Here is an 18,592-nt window from a genome sequence, read left to right on the forward strand (position 1 = left end):
TGAGGTCGAGCGTATTGCCTGCCTTGTGAGTAGGGGGAAGGTGAGAGGGTGAGGTCAAAAGAGGAGAGGAGTGGAAAGAAGGAGGCAGAGAGGAAAGAGTCAAAGGTAGACGTGGGGGGTTAAAGTCGCCCAGAACTGTGAGAGGTGAGCCGTCCTCAGGAAAGGAGCTTATCAAGGCATCAAGCTCATTGATGAACTCTCCGAGGGAACCTGGAGGGCGATAAATGATAAGGATGTTAAGCTTGAAAGGGCTAGTAACTGTGACAGCATGGAATTCAAAGGAGGCGATAGACAGATGGGTAAGGGGAGAAAGAGAGAATGACCACTTGGGAGAGATGAGGATCCCGGTGCCACCACCCCGCTGACCAGACGCTCTCGGGGTGTGCGAGAACACGTGGGCGGACGAAGAGAGAGCAGTAGGAGTAGCAGTGTTGTCTGTGGTGATCCATGTTTCCGTCAGTGCCAAGAAGTCGAGGGACTGGAGGGAGGCATAGGCTGAGATGAACTCTGCCTTGTTGACCGCAGATTGGCAGTTCCAGAGGCTACCGGAGACCTGGAACTCCACGTGGGTCGTGCGCGCTGGGACCACCAGAGTAGGGTGGCGCGGCCACGCGGTGAGGAGCGTTTGTATGGTCTGTGCAGAGGGAGAGAACAGGGATAAACAGACACATAGTTGACAGGCTACAGAAGAGGCTACGCTAATGCAAAGGAGATTGGAATGACAAGTGGACTACACGTCTCGAATGTTCAGAAAGTTAAGCTACGTAGCAAGAATCTTATTGACTAAAATGATTAAAATGATACAGTACTGCTGAAGTAGGCCAGCTGGCATTGGGTGCGTTGTTGACACTACACTAATCAAGTCGTTCCGTTGAGTGTAATAGTTTCTGCAGTGTTGCTATTCGGGGCTAGCAGGCTAGCTAGCAGTGTTGTTTACGTTACGTTGCGTTAAAAGAACGACAATAGATGGCTAGCGAACCTAGAAAATCGCTCTAGACTACACAATTATCTTTGATACAAAGACGGCTATGTAGCTAGCTAAGTAGCTAGCTACGATCAAACAAATCAAACCGTTGTACTGTAATGAAATGAAGTGAAAATGTGATACTACCTGTGAATGCGACCGGGTAGTTGAGTTCTATACAGAAGACGTTGGCTAGCTAGCAGAGTCACCTACGTTAAGGACGACAAATAGCTGGCTAGCTAACCTCGGTAAATTAAGATAATCACTCTAAGACTACACACTCTAAACCTAAACAACACAATTATCTTGGATACGATGATACGAAGACAGCAAAGACAGCTATGTAGCTAGCTAACACTAAACTAATCAAGTCGTTCAGTTGAGTGTAATAGTTTCTCCAGTACAGCTAATCAGTGGACGTTAGCTAGCTGGCTAGTGAAGACTACGTTAGGACGGCGAAATACGATAATTACGCAATTATCTTTGATACAAAGAAGGCGAATGCGACCGGGTAGTTGAGTTCTATACAGAAGACGTTGGCTAGCGTTGGCTAGCTGTTGGCTAGCTAGCAGAGTCACCTACGTTAAGGACGACAAATAGCTGGCTAGCTAACCTCGGTAAATTAAGATAATCACTCTAAGACTACACACTCTAAACCTAAACAACACAATTATCTTGGATACGATGATACGAAGACAGCAAAGACAGCTATGTAGCTAGCTAACACTAAACTAATCAAGTCGTTCAGTTGAGTGTAATAGTTTCTCCAGTGCAGCTAATCAGTGGACGTTAGCTAGCTGGCTAGTGAAGACTACGTTAGGACGGCGAAATACGATAATTACGCAATTATCTTTGATAATTTGTCGTCCTAACGTAGTCTACACTGCTATCTGCCCAGCAGCTAGCCAGCTAGCAAACGTCCACCGTCTACCGAATAGCAGCACTGTAGAAACTATTACACTCAACTGAACGACTTGATTAGTGTAGTGTTAGCTAGCTACATAGTTGTCTTTGTTGTCTTCGTATCCAAGATAATTGTGTAGTTTAGAGCGTGTAGTCTTAGAGTGATTATCTTAATTTACCGAGGTTAGCTAGCCAGCTATTTGTCGTCCTTAACGTAGGAGACACTGCTAGCTAGCCAACAGCTATCCAACGTCTACTGAATAGAACTTCCGCACTCAACAACCCGGTCGCATTCCGCTTCGCTCCACAGGTAGTATCACATTTTTAATTTCATTTCATTACAGCACAACGGTTTGATTTGTTTGATCGTAGCTAGCTACATAGCCGTCTGTGTATCAAAGATAATTGTGTAGTCTAGACCGATTTTCTAGGTTAGCTAGCCAGCTATTGTCGTTCTTTTAACGCAACGTAACGTAATCAACACTGCTTGCTAGCCAGCTAGCCCCCGAATAGCAGCACTGTAGAAACTATTACACTCAACGGAACGACTTGATTAGTGTAGTGTCAACAACGCAGCCACTGCCAGCTAGCCTACAAAGTCAACAACGCAGCCACTGCCAGCTAGCCTACTTCAGCAGTACTGTATCATTTTAATAATTTTAGTCAATAAGATTCTTGCTACGTAAGCTTAACTTTCTGAACATTCGAGACGTGTAGTCCACTTGTCATTCCAATCTCCTTGCATTAGCGTAGCCTCTTCTGTAGCCTGTCAACTATGTGTTTGTCTATCCCTGTTCTCTCCTCTCTGCACAGACCACACAAACGCTCCACACCGCGTGGCCGCTGCCACCCTAATCTGGTGGTCCCAGCGCGCACGACCCACGTGGAGTTCCAGGTCTCCGGTAGCCTCTGGAACTGCCGATCTGCAGCCAACAAGGCAGAGTTCATCTCAGCCTATGCCTCCCTCCAGTCCCTCGACTTCTTGGCACTGACAGAAACATGGATCACCACAGATAACACTGCTACTCCTACTGCTCTCTCTTCGTCCGCCCACGTGTTCTCGCACACCCCGAGAGCTTCTGGTCAGCGGGGTGGTGGCATCGGGATCCTTATCTCTCCCAAGTGGTCATTCTCTCTTTCTCCCCTTACCCATCTGTCTATCGCCTCCTTTGAATTTCATGCTGTCACAGTTACCAGCCCTTTCAAGCTTAACATCCTTATCATTTATCGCCCTCCAGGTCCCCTCGGAGAGTTCATCAATGAGCTTGATGCCTTGATAAGCTCCTTTCCTGAGGACGGCTCACCTCTCACAGTTCTGGGCGACTTTAACCTCCCCACGTCTACCTTTGACTCATTCCTCTCTGCCTCCTTCTTTCCACTCCTCTCCTCTTTTGACCTCACCCTCTCACCTTCCCCCTACTCACAAGGCAGGCAATACGCTCGACCTCATCTTTACTAGATGCTGTTCTTCCACTAACCTCATTGCAACTCCCCTCCAAGTCTCCGACCACTACCTTGTATCCTTTTCCCTCTCGCTCTCATCCAACACTTCCCACACTGCCCCTACTCGGATGGTATCGCGCCGTCCCAACCTTCGCTCTCTCTCCCCCGCTACTCTCTCCTCTTCCATCCTATCATCTCTTCCCTCTGCTCAAATCTTCTCCAACCTATCTCCTGATTCTGCCTCCTCAACCCTCCTCTCCTCCCTTTCTGCATCCTTTGACTCTCTATGTCCCCTATCTTCCAGGCCGGCTCGGTCCTCCCCTCCCGCTCCGTGGCTTGACGACTCATTGCGAGCTCACAGAACAGGGCTCCGGGCAGCCGAGCGGAAATGGAGGAAAACTCACCTCCCTGCGGACCTTGCATCCTTTCACTCCCCCCTCTCTACATTTTCCTCCTCTGTCTCTGCTGCTAAAGCCACTTTCTACCACTCTAAATTCCAAGCATCTGCCTCTAACCCTAGGAAGCTCTTTGCCACCTTCTCCTCCCTCCTGAATCCTCCTCCCCCTCCCCCCACCTCCTCCCTCTCTGCAGATGACTTCGTCAACCATTTTGAAAAGAAGGTCGACGACATCCGATCCTCATTTGCTAAGTCTAACGACACCGCTGGTTCTGCTCACACTGCCCTACCCTGTGCTCTGACCTCTTTATCCCCTCTCTCTCCAGATGAAATCTCGCGTCTTGTGACGGCCGGCCGCCCAACAACCTGCCCGCTCGACCCTATCCCCTCCTCTCTTCTCCAGACCATTTCCGGAGACCTTCTCCCTTACCTCACCTCGCTCATCAACTTATCCCTGACCGCTGGCTACGTCCCTTCCGTCTTCAAGAGAGCGAGAGTTGCACCCCTTCTGAAAAAACCTACACTCGATCCCTCCGATGTCAACAACTACAGACCAGTATCCCTTCTTTCTTTTCTCTCCAAAACTCTTGAACGTGCCGTCCTTGGTCAGCTCTCCCGCTATCTCTCTCAGAATGACCTTCTTGATCCAAATCAGTCAGGTTTCAAGACTAGTCATTCAACTGAGACTGCTCTTCTCTGTATCACGGAGGCGCTCCACACCGCTAAAGCTAACTCTCTCTCCTCTGCTCTCATCCTTCTAGACCTATCGGCTGCCTTCGATACTGTGAACCATCAGATCCTCCTCTCCACCCTCTCCGAGTTGGGCATCTCCGGCGCGGCCCACGCTTGGATTGCGTCCTACCTGACAGGTCGCTCCTACCAGGTGGCGTGGCGAGAATCTGTCTCCTCACCACGCGCTCTCACCACTGGTGTCCCCAGGGCTCTGTTCTAGGCCCTCTCCTATTCTCGCTATACACCAAGTCACTTGGCTCTGTCATAACCTCACATGGTCTCTCCTATCATTGCTATGCAGACGACACACAATTAATCTTCTCCTTTCCCCCTTCTGATGACCAGGTGGCGAATCGCATCTCTGCATGTCTGGCAGACATATCAGTGTGGATGACGGATCACCACCTCAAGATGAACTTCGGCAAGACGGAGCTGCTCTTCCTCCCGGGGAAGGACTGCCCGTTCCATGATCTCGCCATCACGGTTGACAACTCCATTGTGTCCTCCTCCCAGAGCGCTAAGAACCTTGGCGTGATCCTGGACAACACCCTGTCGTTCTCAACTAACATCAAGGCGGTGGCCCGTTCCTGTAGGTTCATGCTCTACAACAGCCGCAGAGTACGACCCTGCCTCACACAGGAAGCGGCGCAGGTCCTAATCCAGGCACTTGTCATCTCCCGTCTGGATTACTGCAACTCGCTGTTGGCTGGGCTCCCTGCCTGTGCCATTAAACCCCTACAACTCATCCAGAACGCCGCAGCCCGTCTAGTGTTCAACCTTCCCAAGTTCTCTCACGTCACCCCGCTCCTCCGCTCTCTCCACTGGCTTCCAGTTGAAGCTCGCATCCGCTACAAGACCATGGTGCTTGCCTACGGAGCTGTGAGGGGAACGGCACCTCAGTACCTCCAGGCTCTGATCAGGCCCTACACCCAAATAAGGGCACTGCGTTCATCCACCTCTGGCCTGCTCGCCTCCCTACCACTGAGGAAGTACAGTTCCCGCTCAGCCCAGTCAAAACTGTTCGCTGCTCTGGCTCCCCAATGGTGGAACAAACTCCCTCACGACGCCAGGACAGCGGAGTCAATCACCACCTTCCGGAGACACCTGAAACCCCACCTCTTTAAGGAATACCTAGGATAGGATAAAGTAATCCTTCTCACCCCCCCCCTTAAAATATTTAGATGCACTATTGTAAAGTGGTTGTTCCACTGGATGTCATAAGGTGAATGCACCAATTTGTAAGTCGCTCTGTTGGTAGAGCATGGCGCTTGTAACGCCAGGATAGTGGGTTCGATCCCCGGGACCACCCATACGTAGAATGTATGCACACATGACTGTAAGTCGCTTTGGATAAAAGCGTCTGCTAAATGGCATATATTATTATTATTATTACTAAATGACTTAAATGTAATGTAAATGTAATTTCGACTATACCAGCCAGAATATAGCATGAGCTTAAAAGTATGGCAACTTGGTATGAACTTTGAACTCTTATTCACTCCTGAAGTGATACCTCCTAGCAGTCACTGTAAACGTGGGCTAGGAAAGGATGGACAACGTATCTGTCTAACACACACAATGATACTACAATGTATCCAGTTTACCACCAGAGACATTCTTCAGAGGACCAGATCCATGCTGGACCAACCCACCTTCTATCGTCAACCAATCTACCGAAGCGCTGCTCAGAGTAAATATTTATTGCATTCTCCTTTTTCAAATGGGCGGTTATTTAGAATGCATAAGATACTGTATTTACGATAGCATAGCTGTCTACAGCCCGATAGAGACACAAAACCTTTTTGCTCCTCAGTCTTCCTGCTCTTTCACTCAAACCCAACCCCCTTTCTTTGTGTAACCAGCTGTCATATCTGTTCCATCCGCTAGGGCCGTTTTTCCTTTATGACATAATTTGTAATCAATGTATGATCCATTCTGTGTAGATGTAATTCTGTGTGATTATTTAGGTATTTAATAAATAAATAATTAAACCAAATTTTGTATTGCTGATTCGACTTGTTAGCCAGGGTTCGTGAAGAATTTAAAACTTTCAGATGAGACTGAATAAGGCGAGGATTAAATATGACTGCTACTGATGTAAAAGGTTACTAGGTCTTTAAGAGTTTCGGAAGATAACAGCTCTATAAACATTATTTTGGGGTCCCCCAGCTTTCTAGTTAATTATATTTACAGATAAATTATTTTTTAGAATAGCATGTCATATCACTTAATCCGGCAAAGCCAAAGACACAACAGCATCAATACAGCACCAAGATTGAATCGTACTACACCGGCTCCGATGCTCATCGGATGTGGCAGGGTTTGCAAACTATTACAGACTACAAAGGGAAGCACAGCCACGAGCTGTCCAGTGCTACAAGCCTACCAGACGAGCTAAATTACTTCTATGCTCACTTCGAGGCAAGTAACACTGAAACATGCATGAGAGCATCAGCTGTTCCAGGCGACTGTGTGATCACGTTCTCCGTAGTCGATGTGAGTAAGACCTTTAAACAGGTCAATATTCACAAGTCAGCAGGGCCAGAAGGATTACCAGGATGTGTACTCCGAGCATGCACTGACAAACTGGCAAGTGTCTTCACTGACATTTTCAACCTGTCCCAGACCTGAGTCTATAATACCAACATTTTTCAAGCAGACCTCCATAGTCTCTTCTGCCCAAGAACACTAAGGTAACCTGCCCAAATCACTACTGACCAGTAGCGCTCACATCTGTAGCCATGAAGTGCTTTGAAAGGCTGGCTCATATCAACACCATTATCCCAGGAACCCTAGACCTACTCCAAATTGCATACCGCCCAAACAGATCCACAGATTGCACTCCACACTGCCCTTTCCCACCTGGACAAAAGGAACACCTATGTGAGGATGCTATTCATTGACAACAGCTCCACGTTCAACACCATAGTGCCCTCAAAGCTCATCACTAAGCTAAGGACAATGGGACTAAACACCTCCCTCTGCAACTGAATCCTGGACTTCCTGTCGGGCCGCCCCCAGGTGGTAAAGGTATGTAACAACACATCTGCCACACTGATCCTCAATAAAGGGGATCAGTGTGGCAGATACAGTCCCCTCCTGTACTCCCTGTTCACCCATGACTGCATGGCCAAGCACGACTCCAACACCATCATTAAGTTTGCTGACGACACACCGACAACGATGAGACGGCCTATAGGGTGGAGGTCATAGACCTGGCAGTGTGATGCCAGGATAACAACCTCTCCCTCAGCATGATCAAGACAAAGGAGATGATTGTGGACTACAGGAAGAGGACCAAGCACGCCCCCAAGTATGAGAGCCTCAAGTTCCTTGGTGTCCAAATACACCAAGACAGTCGTGAAGAGGGCACGACAAAACCTATTCCCCCCCCCCCCAGGAGACTGAAAAGATTTGCCATGGGTCCTCAGGTCCTCAAAGTTGCAGCTACACCATCGAGAGCATTCTGACGGGTTGCATCACTGCCTGATATGGCAACTGCTACAAATTGTCAGACTCCAGCCACCCTAGTCATAGACTGTTCTCTCTGATACCGCATGGCAAGCGGTACCGGAGCGCAAAGTCTAGGTCCAAAAGGCTTTTTAACAGCTTCTACCCCAAAGCCATAAGACTCCTGAACAGCTAATCAAATGGCTACCCAGACTATTTGCATTGACCCCCCCCCCCCCCCCCCTCTTTTAAGCTGCTGCTACTCTCGGTTTATTATCTATGCATAGTCACTGTAACTCTACCTACATGTACATATTACCTCAATTACCTCAACTAACCGGTGCCCCCGCACATTGACTCTGTGCTGGTACTCCCAGTACATAGCCTCGGTATTGTTATTTTACTGGTGCTCTTTTAATTACTTGTTACTTTTATATATTTTACTTAACACTTTTCTTTACTGCATTGTTGTTTAAGAGCTTGTAAGTAAGCATTTCACATTTTCCCTACACCTGTTGTATTCGGCGCATGTGACTCATGCTGTGGAGATTTTTCAGGGTGAGGGACTGGGACATTAGTCAGAATCGAGGGAAAGATGAACGCAGGAGTGACTTCGGGACAAGTCTCTGAATGTTCTTGAGTGGCCCAGCCAGAGCCTGGATTTAAACCCGATCAAGCATTGCTCTGCAGCGACGCTCCCCATCCAACTTGACAGAGCTTGAGGATTTGCGGATTAGAATGGGAGAAACTCCCCGAATACAGGTTTGCCAAGCTTGTAGCGTCATACCCAAGAAGACTGGAGGCTGTAATAACTGCAAAAGGTGCTTCAACAAAGTACTGAGTAAAGGGTCTGAATACTTATGCAAATGTGATATTTATTTTATTTTACATTTTATACATTTGCTAAAATGTCTAAACCTGTTTTTGCTTTGTCATTATGGGGTATTGTGTGTAGCTTGATGAGGGGGAAAAAAGCAATGTAATCCATTTTAGAATACGGCAGTAACTTAAATTCAAGAGGTCTGAACACTTTCCGAATGCACTGTATTGCCCATTGCTAATAGATTTAAAACTGTAGAAAGCAATAGTGCAGAGCAATTAGTGCTTTTTGAGGTCAAATTGGTTAAATTATTTAAAAAATACTTTTATGAATGCTGAACACTATCGATCATGTATTTTCAGTTAGAGATACCTCGCGAAGCAACTGCTCCATCCCTCTTGATTGTCATTCTTCTCTCTTCTCTCAGTCTCCGGACAAGTAGGCGCACAATGGATTATGGTCATTGTAGTTACCACTTTTTCTGCTCTAAACTATGTTGAATATTGGGCTGTTGTAAACTACAACTCCCTGCTACATTTCACAGTTCGGGCTTGATCTGATTGACCTCTATTCGAGAAACTACAGTGAGAAAATGAGAAAATGCGCATTGAGCTCACAGAAAAAAAACGGAATGAAATCAAATTCAAAAAGTCAATTATTTGTTTTTTAAAAATAACAGAAATTTCCGTTAATCGCTCAGCACTTGAAAGCAATATTGATACGATTTTAAACGTGAGAATTTGAGCATTATAGCTTAAAGGGACATTACACTTTCACTTCTTTCAGATGTTTTCTGACCTCTAATGTAGTCTTATGTCAAGATGAAACCACATCTCATGACATGTGCAAATCCAGCTATGAATAAATGAATGAAAGGATGAGCACCAGATAAAACCAGGAATGTAAAGGGTGCTCATCTTTTCCATTAATTTGGGATTGAAGTGTATAGCTGGATATACACAACACAACTGATGTCGTGGGACATGCTTTTATCTTAACATCACTACTTTTGAAAAAAAAATACAATCCATTGTGTGTTTTTCTTTAAGAGCTCTCTTTCCTGAGACCATCATGTCTATTATTCTCCGAAGGTCATGGACACCTCTCATTTGTAGAGAATGTCACATCATTCATACTGTCAGTGGGAATTTGAGCTTTCAACACATGCCTCTAACCTTAGTCGCTTTCATCTCTTCGTAGGGTTTCTTTGTGTCCATTATCTACTGCTACTGCAATGGAGAGGTGAGTACTGTCCACCAGACCCAGACAGAAGGTTTAAGATCTTCTCCACTCTAGAGCTGCTGCTTTCAAGAATCTATCATGCTGAACTCTCTAATTGAACCAAAGTCACGTGCTCATTTGTTGCCCATTTATAAGTGTTCTAGGAACTAACCATAATGAGAGGGGGGGGGGGATGTTATAAGAACTAATGGAACTTATTGATGTCATTTATTAGAACAATATAATAATAATAATAATAATATATATGCCATTTAGCAGACGCTTTTATCCAAAGCGACTTACAGTCATGTGTGCATACATTCTACGTATGGGTGGTCCCGGGGATCGAACCCACTACCCTGGCGTTACAAGCGCCATGCTCTACCAACTGAGCTACAGAACAGTCATACTGTGCGTACGCATTGTACCCATCAGTGATACTTCAAACCCTGTTTGTGGGTATTGTAAGTAAGTAGGCTACCAGAAAATACCCATTGTTACCACCGCATAACTTGCTGGTCAATACCAGGTAAATACCACTGTAAAGTAAAGTGCTACTTTTCCTGCAATAATTTCCACATTTATTAGTCCCATATACAATATTTAAAGAGTTTGGTCATTTAGAACGTAATGTTCCGAGAGCATCCCTACTCTCATCCATGTTCGTTGCTAATTGATGCTTCTGGGTTGGGCTGTTTATTTCTGAAAGCTTTTAAAACCTCTGAAAAAGTCCAGTGAAAGCGAATATGACATTTGTGGGCACCACAACACAATAGGAACTTTGGCATTGGCAATAAATATGTATTCAAGTCTCTTGTGTTGTCAACAAATTTCATTGTGAATGTCAGTCGGTCAAAACAACATTTGAATTCACTACTCTGTTTTTCTTGTTTGCGGCGAGTCATTTCATTGAGAATGATCGGAGGCGCTCTTGTATTGTTACATCAACAAAGGTTTCGCGATAAAGGTACTAACATTGCGTCCATTCTAAAAGTTGTCTGAACTCCCCAAATAAGTTTCTGCCCTGACTGGTACTATAGGCTACCATACAAAATCCGGACCCATATCATGACCCACACAATACCACGACCCATACTATACTATACTATACTATACTATACTATACTATACTATACTATACTATACTATACTATACTATACTATAACCTGACCCACACAATCCTCTTGTTCTCTTTAGGTCCAGGCAGAGATCAAGAAGACCTGGACCCGCTGGAACCTGGAGTTCGACGGGAAGGGACCGGCGACATGTGCCAACTACCGGTACGGCCTCAACCAGACCACTACCAGTCAGCCCCAGCCGCTGGCCGTGATCTCGGGCACCTCCTCTCTCTTCTCCAGCCACGTGTACCGCAGCAGCCAAGCCAGGCACAGCGTCAGCACCCACACCACCTTGCCCGGCTACGTGTTCAGCAACTCTGAGGTGGAAAGCCTGCCCCCATCCATCCTAGAGGAGCCAGACGAGAGAGCCAAGCAGGTGGACGACATCTCCCTCCGAGAGTCCTTACCTGTGGTGAATACCACCAGCATAGGAGAGGACTTGGAGGAGACACTGTAGAGAGAGAGAGTAGAGGGAAAGTGGGAATGTACAGCTGACAACAATTGTGTTTTTTATATTTTTTGAATGACAGGACAGAGGGAAGGTAGAGCGGGAGATACACAGGAATTAGGGCCACAAACAGAAAGTGGCTGAGACTGAACTCTGAACTCGAATTCGCATCGTCAAGGGAATACGTGGTTCGGAGTTGGCAGCCTTAACACTAGACCACTAGACCAGACTCCAATATCTTTGATGTTTTGGGGATACTGTATATCACCATATCCTTGTTTTACGCCAGCTATCGCTTACGAATTGCATTTTTGTTTTCATGGACTGTTATTTGTCACTTCGAGTGGTGGCTAGACAATCAGTCAGGTCTGTGGCTAAATATGGACTGGTGCTGCAGCTACAGACGAGCTTGTGTCTGTGTCATTCGTAATGCTGAAGACAATTACAGTGCCTTCAGAAAGTATTCACACCCCTTGACCTTTTCCACATGTTTTTGTATTACAACCGGAATTTTAAATGGATTCTATTTAGATTGTGTCACTGATCTACACACAATACCCCATAATGTCAGTGGAATTATGTTTTTAGACATTTTTATAAATTAATACAAATGAAAAAGCTGAAATGTCTTGAGTCAATAAGTATTCAACCCCTTTGTTATGGCAAGCCGAAATAAGTTCAGGAGTAAAATAATACGTTCCATGACTATCCCATTTCTGTACCACACAAATTGAATTATCTGTACGGTCCCTCAGTTGAGCAGTGAATTTCAAGCACAGATTCAACAAGGACAAGGTAGGTTTTCCAATGCCTCGCAAAGAAGGGCACCGATGGGTAGAAGAAAAAAAAGCAGACACTAAATATCCCTTTGAGCATGGTGATGTTATTCATTACACTTTGGATAGTGTATCAATACTCCCAGTCACTACAAAGATACAGGCGTCCTTCCTAACTCTGTAGTACTTAATAATGAATGTTATTCATTCCTGACTGAGAGGAAGGAAACGGCTCCGGCATTTCACCATGAGGCCAATGGTGATTCTAAACCAGGTAGAGTTTAAAAATTAATAATAATAATTGAACCTTTATTTAACTGGGCAAGTCAGTTAAGAACAAATTCTTATTTTCAATGACGGTCTAGGAACAGTGGGTTAACTGCCTTGTTCAGGGGCAGAATGACAGATTTGAACCTTTGTCAGCTCGGAGATTCGATCTAGCAACCTTTCAGTTACCTGCCGGTCCTAAATGACGAATTAAAGGAAGCCTGTACAGGATATTCCAAAACATGCATCCTATTTGCAATAAGGCAAGTAATATTGCAAAGAAATGTACTTTTTGTTCTGAACACAAAGCATTATGTTTGGGGCAAATCCAACATAACACATTAGAGTACCACTCTTCATATTTTCAAGCATGGTGGTGGCTGCATCATGTTATGGGCATGCTTATCATTGTCAAGGACTAGGGAATGTTCTTGGATAAAAAGAAAAGGAATAGAGCTAAGCACAGGCAAAGTCCTAGAGGAAAACCAGGTTCAGTCTACTTTCCAACAGACACTGTGTCACGTTCTGTTCTTTGTTTTGTCTTTGTTTTAGTATGGTCAGGGCGTGAGTTGGGGTGGGCAGTCTGTTTGTTTTTCTATGTTGGTTTTTGTGTTTGGCCTAGTATGGTTCTCAATCAGAGGCAGGTGTCGTTAGTTGTCTCTGATTGAGAATCATACTTAGGTAGCCTTTTTCCACCTGGGTTTCGTGGGTGTTAATTTCCTGTTTAGTGTTTTGTCATTCACCTTCATTAAATTATGGACACTTACCACGCTGCGTATTGGTCCTCCGATCCTTCTCGCTTCTCCTCCTCAGAAGAGGAGGACAAGATCCCTTACACACTGGGAGACCAATCCACCTTTCAGCAGGACAATAACCTAAAACACAAGGCCAAATATACACTGGAATTACTTACCAAGACGACATTGAATGTTCCTTAGTCCTAGTTCCAGTTCACAGGATAGCAGAGCCAAAAATGAATTGTACATAATAAAACACTTGATTGCATAATGCACATTTAACCAAATCGATCATATTCAGTGATCATATAACATATGATCAACTTACGGTAATGTAAGATCAGGCTATGATGTAAGCTAAGCCATTAGAGATTTTATCCCCTTACCAGGTTAAAGACCCTACTTCAAACACGTGTGTAGTACCGACCATATCCATGTTCTATGTCTGTATTAATAGAACCCCATTAGTTGTGCTCCTGCCCTGTCATTTCTTCAGTACACTACATCTGAGCTCCACATGGCACCCTATTCCCTTTACAGTGCACTACTCTGACCAGGGCCCAATAGAGCTCTGGCCAAATGTAGTACACTATATTGGAAATAGGGTGCCATTTTGGACACATTCTATATGGACCAATTAATGGCCTTTATCTAGAAAATGCATTCATTACTGCTCTGCCAATTCCAGCCAGTAACACTCTGGTCGCTTTGGTTTCCTGTATGAGTAATAGTTAATGACTATGAATCAGAATACAGAGTGGATTCAACAAAGCAGTGTGCGATTTGACAGAAAAGGCACAATCCCTGCAAATGCCAATTTGGTTTTAAATGGAACACCTGGGTGACTACTGACAACCAAAGCATATGCAGTATATACCTGGTTGCTTCACAGAGGAAACTCGTCAAATAAGCATGTGGAATTTCACACGGCACAGCTAGTGGTAGTATGTCTGGCATTTTACTTTAACCTTGACCTCTCTCTCTCTCTCAGCAACAGAAACATCTATTTTCCAAATGGCATGTGGTTTCAGCCACAGTTTATTTGAACATGTTTATTGGCTAGTTTGTGGTAGTACTGTACTGAAGTAGGATACCTGTAAAATAAAAAGGCCCATGTGTTTTGGTTGCTTTAGAATTCATTAATAGCCCCATCTTTACATTTGCCCCAGTTCCATCCCTCAGCTTACCAAAAAAGTGGTGGGCAGTAACTGCTTTGTTGTCGTTTGAATACCAGATTGCCCCTTTAACCAAATACCAGGAACACACTTTTCGGTAACAGTTTACTTGACACCCAGTGTCATAACCATGTCATATTTCATAACAGTTGTCATAACCTATCTTAATACTGTCATGACCCATATTTATACCTGTTGTGACATATATTGTGTTATTTTATGGCTGGTCAAATCCTACATATAATTCAAATTATTTTTTTCTCTGCCAAGAAGTTTCCTTTCATTTGAAACTTTGTGTCTTTAATCCTTTGCTGTTGTGTTAATGAATTAATGTTTTTTCATATTTTAAATAACTTGTAGGAAATGCACTTTATGACACTGTCATGAAGCATTGTGAGCATCTTGTGTCACTTTATAACGCTGTCAAGAACCATCATAATCATGTAAGACAGATAGACCTATCACGTACATGACCTTATATCAGTCACCTGTCAAAAACAGGGTGTCTTGTCCTGCTCCTGAAATCTGCTCCTGCATTTATCCTAGTCCTCAGCAACAGAGCATTGGGGTAGGTGCATGTCTGACATCAATGTGTGGGCAATTACAATTAGAATTGAATATGGTCAATAAATATAAAAAAATAAAAAATAAATATATATATATATATATATATATATATATATATAATAAACATACTGTTGACACGTAAGCTATGGTGTAATGGAATGTTTTGCCTCGTGTGGTAAGTTTTGTGGGTTTTGATACTCTTGTATAGGTGTCATAACTAGCCATAAAATAATGCAATATGTCACAAGACTACATTTGTGTCATGACAGTGTTATGACCATATTATAACAGATCACAAAGAGAGCCCCCACCCTCTCCCACCAGGGAGGGGGGGGGGGTGGTTTTCTGAATGTTACGAAATGGTTAGAAACTCTCAACACGAGTGAAGAAGAAAATCTCTAGAGACCAAAACATGCCGGGTGGCTGCCAGTGTGAAGTGGTCCTAGCTGTACCCTGAATAATAAACCATTGAGACCAGAAAATGGGAAGACCATCAAACTCTCGACGAGTGAAGGTGAATACTAGACATTCACAGTCTGCGGCTGTTTATGTAAAATAGTCTAGGAATCTCGACTGAAGATGAAAGAAGAACATTTCCCTATCATCACCATTGTGGTACATCTGAAGTATCCAGTCTAACGAACACTCCGAGACAAAGGAGCCTACTACAAATACTAAGGACATTGTGACCTCTGGTGGACAACCAGAAACTTGCATCGGACGACGACCCCATAGACGGACCGGGCGACTTCAACAGAGATCGACGACAGAGACATACAAGTGTAAATATATACATTGCAATTATTTCCGATTGAGTGGTCGTTCATGTGCAAAGTATTCACATTCCCATGAGCATAGTTTTCTAACTGTATGTAAGATGAGTCCCCTCTGTCTCTCCCGCTCTTTCTTTCCCCACCCCTTTCCATTGTGTAACAAGCCGTTACATCGGGTTAGTCCACTAGGGACTTTTCATTGCATTATGTTAGTAATCAATTTAACCTATACTGTGTGTGTTTATGTATTTCTGTGTTATTGTTTAGTTAGTTAGTAAATAAATAATTAATCCAATTTGTGTATCACTGAATAATCATTTAGACTATTGTTTGTGCAGATTTACAAGGCCAACGACATCAGAATGAGACTGATAATAATGATAAATTGATGACTGGTATGATAACGATATACATTCTTGAGTTAATTCGGGAAACGGTAACTCATTAAACAAACTCATTAAACAAACTTTTCAAGTGGTGCCCCAATTTACTAATGAGTTAATTGTTACATGACTAATTGAATCGCGTAATAATGAAACATAGTTAATTGATTTGATAAAATAGCCGTCATCACATTAATAATAGTCACATCACGACAACCAGTTATGTCAACTGTTATGACATGGTTATGACGTGTTATGATGCTGGAGGTCAAGTAAAGTATGACCCGCTTTTCAAACTGGAATTCAATCAAACCTGCTAGTGATGTTTATACAGTGTCTCACACACTTCCTGAAAAGTGAAAGCAATAGCTGTGAGAGAGTATCTGGTTGTCGTTGTAGGTTTATATACAGTACCCAAGACCAACCTGTGATTTTATTTGAACATGGGGAAAAAGAGCTGCTGCATAAACTTGTTGATTGAACATGCAGAACCATGGATCAATGTCATTCTTTGGGATCTTAAAACTAAAACTGGCTTGGCGGTGTCATGTTTGTCATTTATTATCATGTCTTGTCCCTGTGCTCCCCATTCTATTCGTTTCCCTCTGCTGGTCTTATTTGGTTCTTTCCCTCCTTCTATCCCTCTCTCTCCCACTCCCTCTCTCACTCTCTCGCTCTCTCTTCTCTCTATCGTTCCGTTCCTGCTCCCAGCTGTTCCTATTCCCCTAATCATCATTTAGTCTTCCCACACCTGTTCCCGATCCTTTCCCCTGATTAGAGTCCCTATTTATTCCTTTGTGTTCCGTTCCTGTCCCGTCGGTTCCTTGTTTAGTATTCACCATGCTGTGATTGCGTTTCGCCCTGTCCTGTCGTGTTTTTGCTGTGATTGTGTATCGCCCTGTCCTGTCGTGTTTTTTGCCTTCATCAGATGCTGCGTGTGAGCAGGTGTCTCTGTCAACTACGGCCTGCGCCTACCCGAAGCGACCTGCAGTCTGTGGCCGCTTCTCCAGTTATTCCCCTCTACAGACTAGAGGATTTTTGTTATTCCCTGTTTGGACTTAAATAAACTCTGTTTCTGTTAAGTCGCTTTTGGGTCCTCTTTCACCTGCATGACAGAAGGAACCGACCAAGGAATGGACCCAGCGACTTCAGACGCTCGTTACACTGCCGTCGAGATCCAAGGAGCCATGCTCGGCAGACACGAGCAGGAATTGTCTGCTGCTCGCCATGCCGTGGAGAACCTGGCCGCTCAGGTTTCCGACCTCTCTGGACAGTTCCAGAGTCTACGTCTCGTGCCACCTGTTACTTCCTGGCCTGCCGAGCCTCCAGAACCTAGGGTTAATAACCCACCTTGCTACTCCGGGCAGCCCACTGAGTGCCGCTCCTTTCTCACGCAGTGTGAGATTGTGTTCTCTCTCCAACCCAACACATACTCTAGAGAGAGAGCTCGGGTTGCTTACGTCATTTCACTCCTTACTGGCCGGGCTCGAGAATGGGGCACAGCTATCTGGGAGGCAAGGGCTGATTGCTCTAACAAGTTCCAGAACTTTAAAGAGGAGATGATTCGGGTTTTTGACCGTTCAGTTTTTGGTAGGGAGGCTTCTAGGGCCCTGGCTTCCTTATGCCAAGGTGAACGGTCCATAACGGATTATTCTATTGAGTTTCGCACTCTTGCTGCCTCTAGTGAGTGGAACGAGCCGGCGCTGCTCGCTCGTTTTCTGGAGGGACTCCACGCAGTGGTTAAGGATGAGATTCTCTCCCGGGAGGTTCCTTCAGATGTGGACTCTTTGATTGCTCTCGCCATCCGCATAGAACGACGGGTAGATCTTCGTCACCGGGCTCGTGGAAGAGAGCTCGCATCAACGGTGTTTCCCTGCTCCGCATCGCAACCATCTCCCTCCTCTGGCTCAGAGTCTGAGCCCATGCAGCTGGGAGGGATTCGCATCTCGACTAAGGAGAGGGAACGGAGGATCACCAACCGCCTGTGCCTCTATTGCGGAGTTGCTGGACATTTTGTTAATTCATGTCCAGTAAAAGCCAGAGCTCATCTGTAAGCGGAGGGCTACAGGTGAGCGCAACTACTCAAGTCTCTCCATCAAAATCCTGTACTACTTTGTCGGTCCATCTACGCTGGACCGGTTCGGGTGCTACATGTAGTGCCTTGATAGACTCTGGGGCTGAGGGTTGTTTCATGGACGAAGCATGGGTTCGGAAACATGACATTCCTTTCAGAGAGTTAGATAAGCCTACGCCCATGTTCGCCTTAGATGGTAGTCATCTTCCCAGTATCAGATTTGAGACACTACCTTTAACCCTCACAGTATCTGGTAACCACAGTGAGACTATTTCTTTTTTGATTTTTCGTTCACCGTTTACACCTGTTGTTTTGGGTCATCCCTGGCTAGTATGTCATAATC

General features: G+C 44.8%; 1 protein-coding gene across 1 annotated transcript in view; it reads left to right on the plus strand.

Annotated features, from left to right (window-relative positions):
- LOC124008516 (parathyroid hormone 2 receptor-like) overlaps positions 1 to 12,115 on the plus strand; it is a 48,954-nt gene extending 36,839 nt beyond the window's left edge. Inside the window, exons 12-13 of the mRNA XM_046319844.1 lie at positions 9,910 to 9,951; positions 11,129 to 12,115. Coding sequence (XP_046175800.1) covers positions 9,910 to 9,951; positions 11,129 to 11,506 — 420 coding nt within the window. The 3' untranslated portion in view covers positions 11,507 to 12,115. The remainder of the gene's footprint in view (positions 1 to 9,909; positions 9,952 to 11,128) is intronic.
- Positions 12,116 to 18,592: the final 6,477 nt, after the last annotated feature.

This window comes from Oncorhynchus gorbuscha, linkage group LG21, assembly GCF_021184085.1.
Source record: "Oncorhynchus gorbuscha isolate QuinsamMale2020 ecotype Even-year linkage group LG21, OgorEven_v1.0, whole genome shotgun sequence".
In the NCBI taxonomy this organism is placed as follows: domain Eukaryota; kingdom Metazoa; phylum Chordata; class Actinopteri; order Salmoniformes; family Salmonidae; genus Oncorhynchus; species Oncorhynchus gorbuscha.